A 21,701-nucleotide genomic window follows, 5' to 3' on the forward strand; every position below is an offset into this window, starting at 1 on the left:
AGTTGGGGTTTTTTTGTGTATTTTTTTTATATTTAGGATAAAATGCTTAAACAATGTTACCATAACGATATACACAAACTGGCTGATTTTTTAGGTACCCCTTTCCAACTGTCGTTAAACGCAAATTTCTAATCAGCCAATCACATGGCAGCAACTCAATCCATTTAGGCATGTAGACATGGTCAAGACGATCTGCTGCAATTCAAACCGGGCATCAGAATGGGGAAGAAAGGTGATTTATGTGACTTTGAACATTGCATGGATGTTGGTGCCAGACGGGCTCTAGGGTTAACAGAGAATGATTCTAAAAAGAGAAAATATCCAGTGAGCGGCAGTTCTGTGGGCTCAAATGCCTTGTTGATGCCAGAGTTCAGAGGAGAATGGCCAGACTGGTTCAAGCTGATAGAAAGGCAACAGTAACTCAAATAACCACTCGGTACAACCGAGGTCTGCAGAAGAGCATCTCTGAACGCACACCACGTCCAACCCTGAGACGGATGGGCTAAAGCAGCAGAAGACCAGAGTGCCACTCCTGTCAGCTAACAGGAAACGGAGGCTACAATTCGCACAGGCTCACCAAAATTGGACAATAAAAGATTGAAAAAACATTGTCTGGTCTAATGTGTCTCGATCTCAGAGATGTTTCTTGAACATGACAATGAGTTCACTATAATCAAATGGCCTCCACAGTCACAAGATCTCAATCCAATAAAGGATCTTTGGGATGTAGTGGAACAGCAGATTTGCATGATGAATGTGCAACTAACAAATCTGCAGCAACTGTGTGATGCTATCACGTCAATATGGATCGAAATCTGAGGAATATTTCCAGTATCTTGTTGAATCTATGCCATAAAGGATCAAGGCAGTTTTGAAAGCAAAAAGGGGTCCAACCCAGTACTAGTAAGGGTACCTAATAAAATGGCTGATAAGCAATAAGCTCGTAACTGCACTGTACTTTACACATAGCCATATTCACCTTCATAAACACAAGAAAACAACATTAACATTATACCAGACAAAGATGATTTTTGAAGTAAGCTGACAACGTGTAACCACTGACTACCATAGTAGGAAAAACAAAAACTATAGAAGTCAATACTTACAGATATCTAACATTCTTCCAAATATTTTCTTTTGTGCTCAACGGAAAAAGAAATCTCATGAAGATTTGAAATAGTAAATGATGACAATTGAAATTTTTGAGTGAACTATCCATTTAAACCATAAAATAAAAAGAAAACTGAAAGATAAAATTTGAAGTTTAGTTTCTTTGTCAAAATAAAAAATGTATCACTCTGGACTATCAAAACTTTGATGGTGGTCTGCTCAAATCTGTCAATCACTCTCCAGCCTGACCAATATTGGCTTAATTTCAATTATGCTAGGTTACATTTATTTTTGATTATTATAATATATACATGATTTAAGATCATGTCTGCAATAATAGCTTTATGGTAACAAGTTATAAACTTGCCATTGTGTTCACATCCTCAACAGAAACGACTGTGATTGACCGTTATCAATTCACCAAACTCATGGCTGTTTATTGCGAGCAACCACAGATACAGGGACACTAGAGGGTTTTAAAGCCACGATTCATCAGCAGATCGCTTGCATGTCAGCTTGTAGACAAAGCAGCTGATCGACGTGACTTTGAAACCCTCCATTGTCCCTGTATTTGTGGTTACTTGTGGTGTGTGTGACTTTAACAGTGGTGAGTTTGGTGAACTAATGCCCTTCACAGCAAATCCCAGTAATTTCTGTTGAGCAAGTAAACATACCGGCAAATCAGCGATGTTTAAGAATGTGTTCAACAGCGTTCAAATCTTAGCGGGAAATGGACGTTTTTAAAATTTCAGAACCGATTGCTATTGAATTCCAGTATTGTGACAACACTACAATACCGTACCATATCGCTTGGTGCAGGGATGTCTAACGTCGGTCCTGGAGGGAAGGCATCCTGGAGAGTTTAGCTCCATCCCTAATCAAACACACCTGAACCAGCTAATCAAGCTCTTACTAGATATACTAAAAACTTCCTGGCAGAGGTGTTGAAGCCAGTTGGAGCTAAACTCAGCAGGACACAGGCCTTCCAGGACCGAGTTTGGACACCTCTGGATTAGTGGAAACATGAGTTAAGATAAGCAACATTGACAAGGTTGAACAGAGAGCATATAATTGATACTAACTGCAACTAAATATTTTGATCAATGAGCTGGCCTAAAATGCTTTTTTTTATGAAACTCACTGAGAGGAAAATCATTTTCCAGATCAGGCTGTTCCTTTGTCAAATTGGTGGTTGGAGGCGTATGGTCCTCAGCTTCAGCTGACGGCTCCTCTGCTTCAGTTGCTGGCACCGCTGGCTTCACGCTGGCTCCTGCATCCTCAGTTTCTGCCCAGCTTAATGGTGTCGATTGGGCCTCTGACTCCAGATCTCCACTGTAAGTGCTGCCCTGGTCTAAACATGACAATAAATCACAAATTAATTTAACACTTGCATAGAGAAGCTTGGAGAAGCAAATGGACGAGTGATACTAAATTCTTTATTTACCATGGGACGCAGGTTTGTCTTTTCCCTTCTCCGGCTCATCATCTTCTACCGAGCTCTGTGCAGGCAGGCTGCATTTAGTGTCTTTCTGTTCAGGAGCATCTTGAGGTCCTGGAATAACCATGGGTACGGGCACCTGGACGAGAACAGCATGAAATCAAAGATTAGCTTCAAACTATGGTGTCAACTCGATTAGATAATTAAAGAACCCCTGATATACTTAAAGTGAAATAGTAGGATTTGAGTTTATGGGATGTGTAAAAACAAACAAAGTTTAGTAGTTTGTCATTTCAGACATTCAAAAACAGCTAGCCAAAGCCAACTAAGTAACACTCAGTTACTGAAAAGTAACAAAAAAAAGTAAGTGAAAGTAACACTGAGGCGGAGTACATTTACATGAACACCAATAGTCTGATTTAATACGATTAAGACAATCCTCTGATTAAGAGTCGACCATGTAAAAAGTGATTCTAGAGGACATTAATCCGACAGGTCAAAATCAAACTAAACAGAAATCAAATGAAGACATGTGGATGTGCATTAAACAGCAAAACTGTCAAGTTATTTAGAAAATGTTTTTAGCCCAAATCAAATCGAAAAAAGAAATTAGCCTTTGCAAAGATCTCATACCGGTAGAGGGAACCCCATTGGGAAGGGTGTGTATTGGGTGTACAGATGCATTGGCACTGGGATGTAGACTGGCATCGGAATAGGCACCGGCACAGGCACATACCTCACAATCTCTCCGTTTTCATTAATCACTGTGAACAGAAAAAAAAAGTGTGAAATCAATATTTAAGTATTGTGTATTATGGCAGTATAACAATGTCAAGAAAGGAAAGAAGGCCAACCTTTTTCAGACATGTTTGGAGGGACTGGCGGCTCTGGCTGACACTGGACACCCTGCTCTTCCGTAATAGGTCTGCACATAAGAGCTTTGTTCTTCAACATTCTTCGATGTGGAATAGCACCCACTGCAGCATCCGTTTGTGTGCTAGCCTGTAAGAAAGAGCAATAATGTTTGAGGGCTAAAATCAACATTATAAAACAGTAATTAATGGCGTTCTTATTTTTACAAAATATTAAAAGGTACTAGAGTTGAGGTCATTATCATCACACTCATATGTTTTTATTTAATGCCATGTCAGCAACAAGGCCTGTTTTCATGGCAAAAACAGCAATAATAAATATACAATTAAAAACCGCAAACAAACAAATACATAAATTAGATAATACTTTTAATGCTAATACATTATTGTTGAGGTCAAAAGTAGTTAAAATGTTTCCAAATATTACTTAAAATAGCAAAACTTAGTTTTAAAAAGTTCAATATGTTGATTTGCCACTCAAGAAACATTATTTTTATTACTTATTGTGCAGCTAAATGTATTTTGTTTTCCTGGACTCATTAGCACGTTCAAATTAACAGATCCCATTAGAAATACAGTGGTCCCTCATCATCTTTTTCTCAATCTATGTGTTTTTATCATATTGTAATGTGGTATAGCTGAAAAACTAAACTGTATTTTTATATTGTCTTTACTTTTTATTGATTATTATTATTTTTCATAAGTCGTGTGTTGTGTTCTCGCAGTCTTGCGTTTTTTTTGCATTTTGACATGCTTCTATTTTTTTTTTACAGCGCATTGTGTTCTGTGTCCTGATTGGCTGTGAACCATTGTCAATCAATTTACTCCATGCCGTGTTTCCGTTACAGTACAGAATGCGTTCAGCTCGCCAAATTTACATAAATCTTTGATCTCTAGCAGTGCGACTCTGAAGTGAGGTACTGTATGTTTAAAAGTTTTCTCCCCAACAAACCTCTTAACATCGACAAAACAGTCCACCATTAATAGCACCCATAGTAGCACCCAAAAGGCAGAGGAAGATGCTAACCATCGTACAAAGTTTGACTTCTGCACATGCTAAAGGAAGTTCAATGTTATGCAAGTGTTTAAACAGGAGAGAAAAGCATGTAGTGACGGGTTTTATTGCCTTAAAAGGCCTAAAATAATTGTAAAAAATAAAGCTGACTACTTTGCGGATTTCACCTGTTGCTGGCTATTTTTTAGAATGTAACTTCCGCGATTAACGAGGGACCACTGTAAAAACATTGTCAATTTTTTTTATTTAATGTATACTTAAAAAGTTAAATTATTTTCAAACCTCTGAAAGGCAGTGTCTTCTAAACTACCCCCAATGACAGGGGGTTGCTTGGCGATTTCCAAAATCAAATGCATTTTATTAAACTATTAGAATTACTATATTTTAACCATAAACCAAAGACAAAAATTGTAGTTTTTAATAGTAAAAAAAAACCAACAACCTCCAAATGAAAAGCCATCAGCCTTCAAATGATTTTTTTTCATAGTATTGGTGTGTTTACGTTAGATTACCAACACAAGCAACACTGTCAGCTGCAGCAGATTGATTTTATAGCACCAGGTTAAACTTTGACACCTTTATGGCAATCAAATACATTAAAAATGAATGCAGACCACAACTGAACATTGAGGATGATCTCGGAGTGGCGTTCTCAAAAATTAAACCAAGAATAGACTTGTGCTGAAAACATTGTGACCCCCAGTCTCTTTAGGCAAGGTTAATATTAATTAAACAAATTAATAAATGATTATAAAAATGATATGGTTGTTAGACTGTTGCACTTTTTTGTGTTGCCAATATGTTTGTGTGTGTATAGGTCTATTGTTGTGTGCGCAACATTTGTATAGCTATAACCACCACTGAGGAATTTGGGGGTTGCAAGTGATTGCATTGCTATTTCGGGGCCAAGAGCTGAAAAGTTTAGTGACGTCTGTTCTAAAGCCCTATTAAATACTTTGTTAAACATTTTGTAACCCAATGTATGTGTGCATCAGTACTTACTTCGCCAATATTTTTTGAGCTGGCATTTGAGGTAGGCAGAGCTCCTGCAAAGAAATTGTATTTAATTAAAACATACAATTTTGTAATAACGAAAAAATGAAACATGAGAAATGAATACCTGTGAGAGCGGTATTCCCTGGTAATGTGGAGGCCAGTGACACCACACCACCGATTACAGGCATGTCTTTTGACAGAGATAACGGAGCTTGAACTGTAGTGGTGTTAGAAACAGTACCTTCAATAAAAAAACAGCATGTGTGAGTCTGTGTCTATATACAACCAGTTTTGATAATCACATTTAACATTTTCATAAACATGACTCATTTTGCTAAATAAAAATATGGTTAAAGAAATCCTTTTATGCTTTCAAGATGTAATAAAAGTCTGAAATCCTAGAATGTGTCTGACGTTTTAACTCAAAACACCTCATTGATTATAATACCATGCTGTAAATGCCTCTTTTTGGGTGAAAGTAAAAATGTTTTTTGTGTGTTTCTTTATATGCAAATGAGCCGAGTCCCAACCTTTATTCCAGATAAGAGGATGGAGTCTCTACGGCTTGTGCATGTTACTCCATCAACAAACAAAACACTGGCTTGCGTTTAAAAACCTGGTCAAGTTAGAGCCTTGATTTAAGGTTTTATAAATGCACAATTAAAAGCTGCACAAAAAGCTGGTTATCCCAGAACTATTAAACACAGTTCACTTTCGTGTTAAGAGACAGTTCACCCAAAAATGTACTCATTCTTTCCAAAACTTTGAGATTCTTAGTTTTGATATTAGATAAGAATACTAAAAGATATTATGAAGAATGCTGAAAACAAGTAACCATTCACTTCCATGGTAGAAAAAACAAACATTATGGAAGTCAATGGTAACAGGTTTTCAGCTGTTATGTGGATCAGTGTAGATTGTTTTGGTATGGTTGTGTGTTTTGTTTCTGCGCTTGTTTTGGGTGAAGCTTGCAAAAGCTTGCCCATATTGGTTGACACAGGTGACCTCATTGGGATTCTATATAAGGCCAATGGCAATGTCGGCTCAGTATCTCTCTCTCACACTGTCTGGCTGTTAATGTGTTACTTTTTTGCTTTATTTATTTATTTTAATACTTTGTTTATTTTTGTAGCAAGTAGTGGATATTAACTTTTATAGTTACATTATTTATTTAGTTCACCAAGGGAAGCAGTGGCCCGGAAGATTTTTTATTCTTTTTTTTACGGGAGCTAGGTAAGATCTCTCCTAAAAGAACAGCTATCGTCAGGGAACTGTTTTGTTGCAGTGCCACTGTTATTTGCTACTAATTTCTGTTTCTTCTTGTAAGGTTGATTTAAATTAGATTAAAAATATATTGACGGGGACGTCAATTTGTCTGTCTCATTCATATGTTTGGCTCAAATCATGATTTCATTAATGGAGTCAGTTTTGGATTTTGGGCCGTAACATCAGCTTTCTCCAAAATATCTTAGTTTGTGTTTAAGTAAAGGGTAAGTAAATGATGAAAGAGCTTACATTTTTGGGTGAACTATCCCTTTAAATAAACCAATTTGGCAAAAGCAAAAACAAACACCTGGGGAATATTATGATTTGCACATACATGGAAGAAATATCTGAACTACAATTAAGGTGAATTTAGAAACTGCTAAGTGAAATTGAGTTAGTAAAACATACAATGGGACCCATACATATTGTAACTTGGCAAAGCTACATGAAGAACTACATGGTGACGTACCGTTGCTCAATGGCTGATGAGGTGTAATGCACTTTGAACAGAACTGCAGCAAACAGGACAGGTTACAAAAGTGTCTTGTGACTCCATCCCAGACAAGGCTTTCCTTTAGCGAGCCCTGATTCTTACAGCCGCTACACTTGGCCATCTGACACGACAAATTCATGTGTGAATAATCAAAAATGACTAGTATGAGAAAAAAACAATTGTCCCTCAATTTGCAATATCATTACTCTGTTATAATGCTGCTCTGTGCAGTCTGAGCATGCATCACCAAATCGTACATAGTTCTTGTCACTACTTAAAATAGATTCTTTCTCTGGATTTGAACATTCATTAATACATTTGGCATACTCAAATACATTAGTCTATTGTTTTACATAAGTATATTGGTTCTATTGTTTTATTATATATATTTTTTCAATACAAAAATAAAAAAACACATATAAATAAATGCATATATACATAAAAAATTAAGAACAGAATCCAAAAAAAAAAAGAAAGAAATATTTTTAAAAAGCTGCATCTCTAACCTCATAAAAGAGGACAGTGTAGAGCGACATGCATTCCTCTGTGCAAAACTCCTCCAGTTTCCCCCCAAAAAAGTTCTGAATGGTTTTGTGGGTCATGTTTTGACAGTAGGCACAAACCCGGCATTGACCTCCATGTCGTTTGGCAAGCTCATGCTTGAAAAGAAGTTTACAGCCTATAAAAAGAAAAATGAATGTAAATTAACTAGAGTAATTCAACATTTAATTGTAACAATGGCACGTGAACCACGTTAAATTTACAATTAAATCACATGGTTCGACTCTTAACCAAAGACACTTATAAACATGTTAGTATTATGACATAAGTATACAATTATACCAATGCAAGCATAATAAATATATAACATAAGTATAACCAACCTTCACAACAGAAAGATCTGGGCTGTTTTTCGTATGTAATAATGTCTTTGACCACTTTCTCTAGTTTGCAGTACTCGCATAAAGCTTTTACGTTGCCTTCCTTCTTATATGTGTCACAGCACGCTCGCGAACAGAACAAACCTGCATGACCCTGAGAAAGAAAAGAAATATCATGAACATATTATTTATATGTTTAGGTTATTTATATATTAATACAAGAAACTGCTGGAGAATTGGGTAACAAATGTGGTAATTTATAACCATACTTCCAAAACTGAATGATTGTATAAGGAATTATGAAAGTATTCTGTATCAAAAAGGTTTTCTAAAATACAAGTTTAAATATAAAAAATGAGGTGGTTTAATTAAATATGCGCTAATCTGAATACATTTTTAGCACAACAATTTGAACATTGTATTGGTAAGGTTCAAAATTCTTGTTTTTCTTTGGACACATTAGAGTCAAAAGTTTTTAAAAAGAGGATTTGGGGAATCAATTTTAATTACTCCATAATTCAGAAAATACTGTTAAAAGCCAGGGGGAAAAAATATTTACTAATTGTTGTGAAATAATATGCATACAAACAAACTATTAACGAACACAAGGCCTGTCACAATAAGCAATATATCGACTTATTACACAACACAAAGACATGACAAATATATATATATATATATATATATATATATATATATATATATATATATATATATATATATATATATATATATATATATATATATATATATATATATATATATATATATATATATATATATATATATTGGAGTTGTCAGTGTCAGTATGGTTAAAAAATACACTATATTATTTACTATAAATTACTATAGAACATTTTCGTGTGGGTGTCTGACAACTGAAAATAAATCTGGTAGCAGATATCGCAGCCTCTGTTATGCTGTGTTAACACCAGTTACAAAGACGCGAAAAGTCATCCTGTGGCGCACAAATGATGTGATTCGCAAGAATGAGCTGGCGCGAGTTGAACGTTTTGCATGTTTAAATGGGTACTGGCGTGTTTCGCACGAATTGCTCAAGTTGGAAAATCTGAACTTCAGTAGAGATTCACGACGTGTTAACCAATCATCAAAGCTTGCTCTTGTAGGGGAGTAATTGTGACGTAGTGCCTGTTGTTGGAAGTCCTCTTGCTGGCACTTGACAATAGTTCATCAAATTGGGCTCGGCTCAGTCAGAAGCACAGAGGAAAGCTTCCGTCATCCAGGTATTATTTCTAGAGGAGTTGATGAACTCACAGGTGCATCTCTTAAAGGGTCTAGCAGACACAGACACTGCAACTAACAAATATACACTGTTTTTTAGCCTTTCTAAAGCACATAAAGCACAACTACTATCTCAATAAAATCCATGTTAGCCATTTAGCAATGAAGCTAGAGTCACCGGGCAGACAGATGCCCTGCCCATGATGCGAATTCACATTTATTGTGATGCGAATTAGACATGTAAATGAAGCGAGCAATCTCAAAATGCTGCGCCTGGTGTGAACACAGCATTACTTTTTACCTTGCACTTTTTTGTTAACATTTATTATTAAGATATGCATTTTCACATAATGATTCCAATTTCTATTTATTAAATTGTTAAAATAATCATGATAATTTTTTTAAATATTCTTAAGAATAAAAAATGATGTGTTCTTTGGAGGAGTGTACTTGCATTGTGATATTATAGTGTCATTCTGGCATTGTATAATGAGCGGCATAAAATGGTCTTAAAATAACAATAATATCATTTTTTGCAATATATCTTGATGCAATATATCCTAAACCAAACAATAGATATCATGACAGGCCTAACGACCTACGTCTCTGTAAAAAAACTAAATTATGAATTGATGAAGGACAAAAAACTAATTCTGAGAAAATTACCCTTAAATATAAATTACAATTAAAATCTGCAGACACAAATTGATCAAGTATGACAAAAAAACACTTAAAAGTGAATTTTTTACATGTTCTTCATATTAAAGTGTAAAAATGCTTTATAAAAAGCCAAAAAGCCCCAAATCTCAATATTGAATGAAGTGTTTTTGTCTGCACAGTCTCACCTTTAAGTATGATTTCACAAAACAGAAAAAAAAAGCATCCAATACTGTCTGGAGCTTATTATAAAGGTGTTTTATAAAAATAAAATAACACTTTCAGTTGCATTACTGTTAGTGTTGCATAGCTGTGATTCAGCCAGCAGCTGTACCTTGAACTGGAAGACCTCAGGCTTGGAGCTGAAGTGGTTCTGGCACTGTCTGCATGTCAGTCGCATCGGGTCTGAGGACGAGGGAGGTTTGCTCGGCCACTGCTGCTGCTGCTGGGTGTCCTGCGAGTTCATCACACCAGGAGCAGGCACGTATGTGGGAACTGGATTTGGGTTTGATGGTGGTACAAATGGTGGAGGAGGTGGAAGAGGAGGAGGAGGAGGAGGAGGATTGTGGCTTGTGCTGGATGAGTTTTGAATGGGCTGGAGATGGTCAGCAGTGGGACGAGGTGGAGGGGGAACGGCACTCTGGGGCTGGGGTGTATGTGAAGTACCATTCATCTGATTATGAGGCACAGGAGAGTTTAGCTTCTCCTGCAGGAAAGAAAAAAAAAAATCATGATTTGTTGTATTAGAATATTGAAGACAAAAGAGAGCAGATGCAACGTACACATGAAAACAAACATGTGAACAAGCTATTCTTTCTGTCATGACGTCCTGAAGTGTTGTTGTTTATTATGACTCACTATTCAAGATTAAACAATCAATTACTGTGCCTCTATTGTGTTGTTTATGAATCATCTCAACACCCTATGATCATGCAAAAATTAAACTGATATTGTAGATTCTGAACCCAGCAGTGTGAGGAAGCGAGAAACTAATGCTTCAAATACACTGCTTTGATCAGGAAAATCAACATCAGAGTTTTTAAATGACATTTGGAGTTATGAAGACATTCACAACGTAACTGATGTTATTATAATCAGAAATGATTCCTGAACACAAAAAAATATTCAAATGATTTCTGTAGAATCATGTTACAGGGAAGAATAATATAGAATGAAGTAATGCTAATGATGCTGAAAATTTAGCTTTGAATCACAGAATTAAATGACTTTCTTTTATATATATTCTCTACTAATTTATAACAATATACAAAATATGCTAAATCATTCTAACCACTCATCATAATAAAATGTATATTGGAAACAGCAAATTAAGGATTTGTACCTGGAATTTGCCCACACAATCTAATGAGCAGAAGTTTCTGATAGAGCCATCAGAAATGGCAAGATGATACTGAGGAATGACAACCTTCTTGCAAGATGTGCATGGGAAAGCAGTGCCTAAAGAAAAGCAAGATTGCTTAGTAATAAAGAACAAATGAACAAGTTAATCTCAAACAAATAAATGCAAAATCTAAAGAGAAGACTGAAAAAAATATAATTTACTTTCACTAACAATATTAACAAAAAAGCATGTTTGTCATACATTGAAGGCAATAACGTTTTCTTTCTTTATTTTTTTATTTACAAATGAACATTCTGGAAAATAAAACTTTTAGCTAAATGAAAACTGAAATAAGCTATCAAAACAAAAATGATAAATATGTAATAATTCACACAGGTGGTGATATTTTGAGCATTCCTCAGATTCATTAAAACTTATTTTAAAAATCAGAGTTTACTTTTACATTGTCAAAATTTCATTTAATAAATAATTGTGTTACTTTTACACAACCAAAGCTAGATCAAACATTTCAATTAAAAAAAATAAATAATACATATACACTCACCGACCACTTTATTAGGTACACCTGTCCGACTGCTCCTTAACTCAAATTTTTAATCAGCCAATCACATAGCAGCAGCTTAATGCATTTATGGTCAAGACGATCTGCTGCAGTTCAAACTGAGCACCAGATTAAGGAAGGAAGGCAATTTAAGTGACTTTGAACGTGGTGTGGTTGTGGTGCCAGACAAGCTGGTCTGAGTATTTCAGAAACTGCTGATTTACTGTAATTTTCACAAACAACCATCTCTAGGGTTTACGGAGAATGGTCCGAAAATATCCAGTGAGTGGCAGTTCTGTGGACGTAAATGCCTTGTTGATGCCAGAGGTCAGAGGAAAATGGCCAGACTGGTTCAAGCTGATAGAAAGGCAAAAGTAACTCGTTACAAACCAAGGTATGCAGAAGAGCATCTCTGAAACCATCCAACTATGAAGCAGATGGGCTACAGCAGCAAAATATCACACCGGGTGGCACTCCTGTCAGCTAAAAACAGGAAACCGAGGCTACAATTCGCAAAGGCTCACCAAAACTGGACATTAGAAGATTGGAAAAAACGTTGCCTGGTCTGAAGAGTCTCGATTTCTGCTGCAACATTCGGATGGTAGGATCAGAATTTGGCGTCCATAACATGAAAGGATGGTTCCATCCTGCCTTAAATCAACGGTTCAGGCTGGTGGTGTAATGGTGTGGGGGATATTTTCTTGGCACACTTCTGGCCCATTAGTTACAATTGAGCATCATGACAATGCCACAGCCAATTTGAGTATTGTTCCATTCCTTTATGACCACAGTGTACCCAACTTCTAATGGCTACTTCCAGCAGGATAATGCTCCTTGTCATAAAGCCCTAATCATCTCAGAATGGTTTCTTGAACCTGACAAGGAGTACACTGTACTGGCCTTCACAGTCACCAGATCTCAATCCAATAAACACCTTTGGGATGTGGTGGAACGGGAGATTCGCATCATGGATGTGCAGCCGACATATCTGCAGTACTAGTAAGGTGTACCTAATAAAGTGGCCGGTGAGTATCCATTTTAGAGTAATAAGAATAATAAAAATGAGAAATAAACAAAAAAATGTACAGCTAAAAAAAACCTTTTTTGCTCTTGCAAAGCAATGTCTTGTAATTTTGTGATAAACTGTGACCTGGACACATAAGAAAGGACATTTGTAATGATGCTTATTTACCTGTCAAACTGGGAGATGCTTGACTCAAAGCCACACATCTCTGAGAGCAGAAGAACTCAGTGACGCCCTGTATGTTCGTGCCCTCCATCATCTGATCAATGTTTCTGATATCTTGGCAGTATGGACAGTGAAGCCGCTTGCCACTCTTCTTCGTCACCATAAGAAAGACAACAGATTTAACTCCACAGTGATTTGGTTTCTAAAGTCACATTTATGTCCTGTTCATTGTTTTTTTACTTTTATTCCTTTTACAATAAATTAGAAAATATGATCAGGAAAAAAAATTTAACCCGCACATCCCATTATCCCATAACTACAGTTCTTTTGTGCAATAATGAAGTACCTGTTTATAATTGGCGATGCATTCGACGCAGCAAAACTTCTTAATACTATCGTCTATCTGAACCAGGTGATAGTTTCCTGAGGCTTTACAGTTGCCACAGTTTTCACAGTAGCTCATGTAGAGGTTTCGGGAGGATCTGAAGCGTGCAAAGCATTCATCGCTGCACAGCTTGTGCACGGCACCCAAATGAGTCACTTCATGCTGAATCTGGAATGAAAAGAAAAACAGCTCATGGCTTAAATGCTGCATTTAACTGCGTGGAGTCCAAGTCGCTTTGACCTTCTCTGACCTTGTGTTGGGTTAAAGTGTTATTTATACAAGCCTTGCATGACATCAGTGTGCCATAAGTGTTGTGTTTTTTAACATGATGCATAGGCTGAGCACAAGCATGAATTGTTTATCTGAGTTATTTTTTGGTCTGTTTAGTTTTTAATTACCATACTCTGCACATGTACACTACATGACGAAAGTCTTGTTGTTGATCCCAGTTGTAAAAGCAACAAATAATAACTTGATTTCTAGTTGATCAGAAGGCAGATTTTAGCAGGTTGGTTTTCCTGAAAAATCATCTGCTGAACTGCATCTTAGTCCCCACAAATACTCCAGAAGACCAACTGGAACCTGCATGGACCCAAGATTCTTATAGAAATCAGTAGCTGAAAGTTAGCTGAAGGACAAATCATGGTCATTGATCATTGGCCAGCCTAGTCACCAAACATAAACATTATTGAGCATGTCTGGAATAAAATGAAGGAGGAGGCATTAAAGATAAATCCAAAGGTTCTTGATGAACTCTGAGAGTCCTGCAGGAATGCTTTCTTTGCCATTCCAGACGATTTTATCAAGTTATTTGATTCATTGCAGAGATATATGGATGCAGTCATACACAATATTCTTTCTTTTTCCACTGCAGTGACCTTAAAGGGTCACAAAACACCAAGACACATTTTTTGATCTGTTGACAGTCGTATATGAGTCCCAGACTGCCAAAAACACTATTAGGACACATATATTACAGTAAAAAGTGAAAATTGATTGATTTTGCGTTTATTCGAGCAAATTCGTACTTCCGGTTTAAAACAAATTTTTGAAGCTGCGTCACACCCATGAGATCTTAGATCTGTATTCCAGCTTGTAGACTGGTGCCTTATTACATCTCTGAGTGTGCTGCATTAATGCATGAGTAAGACTTGGTTTAAACCAATCAGTGCACTCTATCGTGCAACTTCATTAATATTTATTAAAGTTACAGTGTTCAGACGGCAGAGAGACGCCACGTTGTGTTGCCAAAACAAGCAGTGTTGCTTTTATAATTTGCTGCAGTAAAGGTTTTGTTTTCATTTTCTCTCTATGAGAGCACAGCTGGATTCACATGTGGATTACAGTCCACGCGACGCTCGACAACAGTACGCGTCTAAGGAACATTGTTTACCCGAGAGCGTAATTAGTTCGTATTGTACTAACTATTACACCGAGTTAGCACATGTTAGCACCACAATCAAACTTACCGTCGTGTAGGATTTTCACCGCATTTTGTGACAGGAATAACACACACAGCTTTCTGGCGCTACCTGCCGAGTGCATCTAATGGCCAGTTTCCACTGAGTGTTACGGTACGGTACGGTACGCTTTTATGGCTCAGATGACGGAGACACTGCCACTGTCAAAAGCCACCACTTTTTTGGCACCCTTTCGGAGAAAGGGTACCAAAAGGTGGAGCTACACGTGCAGCTGAACGCTGATTGGTTACAGAGATACATCAAGCACTAGCTCGTGGAGCTACACAGAACAACAAAGGAACCTCCATGTTTTTTTAAATACAAAGCTGAGAAATTACATGGAAAAACTACATGCACATTATAACCAGCCATGGATGAACCGGGCTCAAACAAACCTTGTCGTACCGACCCGAACCGTACCATACTATACGAGTCAGTGGAAACGAGGCATAAGTTTCTGGGAAATGCAGAGGGTTTTTTTCTCTCATTCTCCTTGCGGTATCAAACATTGCAGGAAAATTACACGCTTAGAGCAGTTCCTCGAATCAAATATCTAGTTTGTCAAGAGGGACATGAATGAAATTCCTGAATGAAAGAGCCAAACTGCAGTTAAAGTCCACCAATTAATAATGTCAAATAATTCGATTACTGATGTGCAAGTAAACACAGTCACTGTCTTTTCACCTGTGTGTGTGTGTGTGTTACAACACAAAGTTGGTGGTTTTAATTTACGGTAGCCTTGGGCATGTTCATAAACTGTGTGTGAGAGGACTACAAATTGCCGGACTCAGTAAAAAAAACTCTAAACAAATTGCAAAGTATTGTTCTGTTTCTGCAATAATAGGCAGTCTTCATGTGTGGAGAAGACGATGCCATCTCTATCCTTAATCCATTTACTTAATACTGCACGCAGAATGGATTGAGTGTCTAATAGTGCCAGGCAAAAGATCATCAATGGTTGCATGCTGCTTGTATTGGGCTCCTTACGATTATTTGGATGCTGTGTTGTTTTAATAGTATTAGTCATTCCAAATAAAATGAATCAAATGTGTTGACTCTGAAAATCAGGGCGTGCCCCAATCAACACTCCCATATTTATGCAAAATTTTTACATACTCTCCCTCTTTTGCTCCTCCGGCACTCCCCTCTAAACAGAGCTGGATACGCCCACTTTCCAGATTTTTTCCAAAGTAGAGGTGTGAAAAACCCTGCTGAAACAAGGGGGTTTCACAGCCCTTTAAATTCAATACTGTACATCACTTCTGTTTTCTAAGCGAAGCCAGACCTTACTGCTCTAATTAAATAATTAAAAATCAAGGCATGATCATATTGTATTTTGGTAAAATAAGTGTAATCTAGAGGCCTTTGCCTTTTAAATAAACTACTTCTGATTCCAAATGATCAACCAGAAGACAAGTTATTATTTGTTGTTCCTAAAATTTGGATAGATGACAAGACTACAGACTGCACATTTACTACAGATGCTTGCATATTGTGCTGCAGCTGAATTAAATGGGAATATGTTGTTCTGCCCAATTAGCACCCTTATTTGATGCAGAAGAGGCTAACAAAGTAGATTTTGCAGTTCTTTTTGGTGCACAAAAGTGTTTTTGAAGCTTCAAATAACTTAAGTTTAACCACTGAAGTCACGTGGAGCATTTTGAAAATGTTTTTGGTTCCTTTTCTGAACATTTCTGGATTGTTATTGTCTATGTAGAGTCAGACGGCTCTCGAAATTCATCTATTAGAAAAATATTTTAATTTGTGTTTTGAAGATGAACAAAGGTCTTGGGAGATTGGAACAACATGAGGATGAGTAATTAATAACAGAATATTCATTTTCCAGTGAGCTAATGCTGTAATCAAATTAATTAAGCCCATGGGGGAGCAAAGTCAAACAATGAAATGCTTTTTTTTTTTTTTTTTTAATGCGTGGTTAAGCTTTACCTCTTTGACTAACTTGCAGACATTGCAGTGTGTGAACAGATCTGGAGGTGCATCTTCATATCGGTCTCTATAAATACTTAGACAAGCCTGGCTGCAGAATTCCTTTAGTGTGTTCATGGAGCCCACAGGGATGGTAATCAAGTCCTTTAGATTGACAATGACCCTTTGAGACAACAGAGGAAAAAAAATATCAGTTCCACCATTCATTTAATTTGCATTCATTTATACATGGTCAAATCTAATTTCCATAATTTCATCTGAACAATCAGTTATACAATTTTAAAGGGAGAGTAAAAGTTTGTCTTAAAAGGATAGTTTACCCTTCAAATTTGCATTCCAATGCATGTCCTTTTAAATTAGCATCTTTTGCAACTAAAAACCTGAATAGTGCATTTTTCAGAATATAAGACGAATTTTTTGAAAATGAAACATGCTAAATAATACATTTAAAAATGTATTTATGTAAAAAAACAATGCAATAAAGATTTTGCATAATGCAATATATATTGTTTTTTTCAGTAGTCTTACAGTAATAATATATACATCTTAACATCTTAATTGGCAAACACTAACTCATTTTGGAAAATAAGCCAATTTTTATATTCATTGCTGAATGCCCGCGATGTCATGTTATAAATGCTCTGCCTCATTTTTAACCCTTTTGTATTGTTCAAATCAAGCCCCATTGACTTCCATTATAAAGGTTATATTTATTTTTATTTCAAAACCATGACACCATCTAATTAGGCATTTTTTAATTGTTTGTGGCTTTCCCTGTTGGGAAGAGGTAAAAATATTATTTTATTATTATGTCATTTTTACTGTTGATCATTAGTTGACATCATTAACCACTCAGATAGGCATGTGCAAAAAAGTTTCTAGCCTTTATATAAAGTTCTATTGAGTAAGGTAGTAAATTTTTCAAGAGTGTATTGTTGAGTTTTTGAAAACTTTCAGACCATTACAAAATAAGTGACAATAAGATCTGTCACCAAAAAATCATTCAATTTGCTGAAACAGAGAAAGTTGTGGACAAATTAAGACTTAAAAATCACCTCAGAGTGGATGAAAACATCCTCAACAGTAGAGCTGTGCGATTAATTGAATTTGAAACGTTGCAATTAGCTAATCGCAAGAGGCTGCGATATGAAATATGTATTATTTATTTTAACAAGTGCATGCATGGTGTCTTACTAGCCCAGGGGTCGGCAACCCAAAATGTTGAAAGAGCCATACTGGACCAAAAAAAATAAAAACAAATATGTCTGGAGCCGCAAAAAATTAAAAGCCTTATATAAGCCTTATAATGAAGGCAACACATGCTGTATGTATTTATATTAGCTATATTAGCCTACTATAAAAATGATTTAGTTGGCTACAAATACATACTGAGCCTTCATGATTAAATGTTTTTTTTTCCCTGCAGTGCATCCTGTAGAGAATGACGCACCACGTGACTACTCTGTTGTACGATGCCGTCTCAAGTTTACCTTAATTGCAATATTAATGCATTATGTTTAATGTTCGAGTTTAACTTCATTACAATATTAATGAATTATGTTTAATGTTAAAGTTTAACTTTATTACAATATCAATGAATTATGTTTAATGTTCAAGTTTAACTTCATTACAATATTAATGCATCATGTTTTGCTTTGATGAAATTAAAGAAATGCAGTAAAGAAATCAGATTTTTGATGTTTTTTATTTTGAGGATTCCAAAAAACAACATCAAAATGAACGTGCATAACGTGCCCCTTACTGGGAATGTGCTCAACAAGGAAGGGTCAATCTCCAGGGGTGTGTGACAAGGAAAGACAGTCTCGTTTTTTCCTTTCGCCACTCGCAAAATCTGCTCCCAAATGCAGTTTGCATATCAACGATCGCACCTTGTAAATAATCACAGTCGAGTGAGTGATCGGGATGGGCTTCTTTGAATTCTCTCAGGGAGGGAAAATGAGAGAGCGTGCCCCGCTGTACATCTTTGGCAAAGACAGCTTGCGCTCCATGGCGCATCACACAGCCGCCGGATAGTTTACAACAGCCACCTGCCTATTCCGTGTGTCGCAGGCTATGACGCAAATCTTCGTTGACAGAAATGTTGAAAATAAATATTCTACACACTTTTACAGCATTGGAAAACGTTAAGATTGTTTGTCCTCCTATAGAAACCATATTAAAACAAAAATATATTTACCTCCCCCATCTTTTTCCGTTTTCAAACATTTTTTGAAAAAGCTCCAGGGAGCCACTGGGGCAGCGCTAAAGAGCCGCATGCGGCTCGTCGACCCCTGTACTAGCCAATTCAGTGAGCATACTTTCGTTCTGGCCAATCAGAATTGTGCAACTGAACTATGCAGAACGCCCACAAAAAACAGGAACAGGAAAGCGCAGTTGACTGGGTTTATGGCGTCTGCTGCTTCATAAGCATTAATAGATAAATTAATATCAAAGAAAAAGGACATCAGTCATATGGGGATATTTTGGTTTTAAAGTCACAAAAAATGTAAGTTTAATGTTCATGTGTATTTCGTGTATCTCGTGTGCGAGTCATCTGTAGTGACTGACTGTAATGTAATGTACTACAAAAATATAATTAGTCATTTCATTTTCATAGGACAGATACATGTAGATGCATTAGGTGCAAAATTTTATAGCCGTTAAACGATTTAAATGCTTCTTATTGGATATTACGTCGTTCACTGCAACTTTGCGTAAAGCTTACGACCTACTAATTACGGTTTGAACATGTAAATAAATTTAGTTACAAACTAGCTAGTAGTTACAATGCCCCTAGTGTTGATTTTATCTTCCAGTTTAGAAAGAACTTACAAACAGCTGGTGCAACCCTACCCAGAAAATAACTAATTCCATAACGCACTACCTCGCTAAAGACACGGTGCCTTTTAATGCAGTGACCAAAGAGGGTCAGGATTGCTTCCATCTCGCACCTATTTTAGCCATTTTGGAGTACCACAGCTGTAAATTTAACGTTGTGATATTTTGTGTGGCATCTGGGATAATTATTTTCTTTTAGACAATAGAAGCTACAGAAAGGCTCTTATCAGCCATTGGTTTGCTGCGTGTTCTGTATTTTAATAATTATTATTTTCTGTTTGTATAATAAGCTGCACTATCTCCCTATTTTAAGTTGAACTTGTTTACAGACAGGTTAGGTCATGTTATTTGTGCTTACGGTTTGCTCTACAGAAAAACAAGTGTTTAATTTCTGAATGCTTAAAAACAAATTTGAATAAATGTTTAAGTTAATATCTTTTCAGTTTCTTTTTTTAACTAACACTCACTGCATTTTAGCTGTAAGAAGCAACAATACACAATATTGAGCTGAAGATTGACTACAAAATTAAAATAGCAAATCAAATCGAAATCGCAATAATTGTGAAAAAAATAAAAACAAATACATAAATAAAATCACAATTTAATATTTTCCCCAAATCGCACAGCCCCACTCAACATCACACAAGGGTTACGTATACACCCAAAAGCAGAACAATTATTCTACATGATAACTCACTTAAGGCAGAGGTGGCAGGTTTTCTTGGGGGCGATGATGGGTGTAAACTGAACCGAGGGTAAACTGAAACTCGTTAGACACACGGTGGAGCAAAACAGCTGGTTGGAGCCTTTTCGCTGGAACGCCGTTTGCCCCTTCTGGAGGACCTTCGAGCAGCCCGAGCAGCAGATCCTGACTGTGGGTGGAGGAGCGTGGATCTGGGGCGGCTGAGGAGGAACAGCCTGCAGCTGGGCCTGGGCCATCATGGGTGGCTGCATTCGAGCCTGTGCCTGGATTTGAGAATGCATCTGGGCCTTATGCTGCAGTTGGAGCTGAAGTGGAGTTTGGGCTTGGGCTGGCAGGAGTATAGTGGTTCCTCTGAGTGATGCAGCGCTCTGGGAGATTACTGAGAAGGAAGACTGCTGGGAAGGTGCCACGGATGCTGCGTGAAAACAAACTCATTAGAATAGTAGACAAATCCTGTACACCATTGAAATTGTTTTTAATCGAAAAGTCACAATCTACACGGTTTACATAAGAGAAGGTTTTGAAAAAACGTCTTTTGTTAATATATTTTGAGGATGCAAATGCAAAGGCTGAACAATGATGCCTATGTGCGTTTATGGATGACAGTAGAGGCTTCTTTCTTGAAAACCTTTGTTTAAAACAGTTTGTGGAGATGTAAGAGATTTGAGAGTTGAGTTGTAGTTTTGGAGAGTTTCTAACCCCAGGACTAAACTGACTTCTGCAATTCTCCAGCTGTGATTATTTGATTTTTCTTATAAGGATTACTGTTTCTAAAGCGAAATTGAATTTAAATTATTTGCACAGCCCTAATGAAAGCTTTATATATATATTATTACATTTCACACATTTTTTTGCGTTTTGTTTTCTCTTTTCTTTCCAGTTGTGTATTCTGTCCTGCCCCATATGTGCCAACATTGGTTAAAATGGCCGTCAATAATTATTCTAATGTCGCACGGTGCACCAATCGGGAGCTGGTACGCAGAGTATAAAAAGCATTCACTGTTCAGCACCTGACTCAACACCAAATTCCTCACTTGTGTCAACCAGCCTGTTCTTTCGTGTTTGGATTTGTTGTTGTGTAGTTTGTCCCTCATTAAGTGCTTTAATGTTAAGATAAGCTTTTGTAGCTCAATTAACTCGATTATTAAGAAGTCGAACAATCTTTATGAGAATCGGATTATCATATAAGCTTTTGTTTTGCTAATTGCTAACAGTGTGTACTTTACGAGAACTCTAGTAGAATCGTCTTTTGTGTTAGTTTACGGAGTTGCCACACCTGTAACTATGTTTTGAATATTTTGAGTA

At 36.7% G+C, this 21,701-nt stretch overlaps 1 protein-coding gene across 9 annotated transcripts in view; it reads right to left on the reverse strand.

The window, feature by feature from the left end:
• Window positions 1-21,701, reverse strand: part of si:ch211-266o15.1 — a 49,290-nt gene that overhangs the window by 16,697 nt on the left and 10,892 nt on the right. For 5 of the 9 annotated variants that reach the window (XM_087290204.1, XM_087290201.1, XM_087290199.1 and 2 more), the window contains exons 8-22: window positions 20,391-20,811; window positions 16,856-17,018; window positions 13,410-13,616; window positions 13,067-13,214; window positions 11,313-11,428; window positions 10,305-10,676; window positions 8,075-8,225; window positions 7,697-7,869; window positions 7,167-7,311; window positions 5,556-5,672; window positions 5,438-5,481; window positions 3,403-3,550; window positions 3,182-3,312; window positions 2,555-2,687; window positions 2,252-2,461 (exon numbers count right to left, since the gene is read on the reverse strand). In XM_087290204.1, coding sequence (XP_087146330.1) covers window positions 2,252-2,461; window positions 2,555-2,687; window positions 3,182-3,312; window positions 3,403-3,550; window positions 5,438-5,481; window positions 5,556-5,672; window positions 7,167-7,311; window positions 7,697-7,869; window positions 8,075-8,225; window positions 10,305-10,676; window positions 11,313-11,428; window positions 13,067-13,214; window positions 13,410-13,616; window positions 16,856-17,018; window positions 20,391-20,811 — 2,679 coding nt within the window. The remainder of the gene's footprint in view (window positions 1-2,251; window positions 2,462-2,554; window positions 2,688-3,181; window positions 3,313-3,402; window positions 3,551-5,437; window positions 5,482-5,555; window positions 5,673-7,166; window positions 7,312-7,696; window positions 7,870-8,074; window positions 8,226-10,304; window positions 10,677-11,312; window positions 11,429-13,066; window positions 13,215-13,409; window positions 13,617-16,855; window positions 17,019-20,390; window positions 20,812-21,701) is intronic. The other 4 variants (XM_087290205.1, XM_087290203.1, XM_087290202.1 and 1 more) reach the window with 1 other exon arrangement.

The sequence above is a fragment of the Danio rerio genome, chromosome 17, assembly GCF_052040795.2.
Source record: "Danio rerio strain M-AB ecotype USA chromosome 17, GRCz13ab, whole genome shotgun sequence".
Lineage (NCBI taxonomy): Eukaryota > Metazoa > Chordata > Actinopteri > Cypriniformes > Danionidae > Danio > Danio rerio.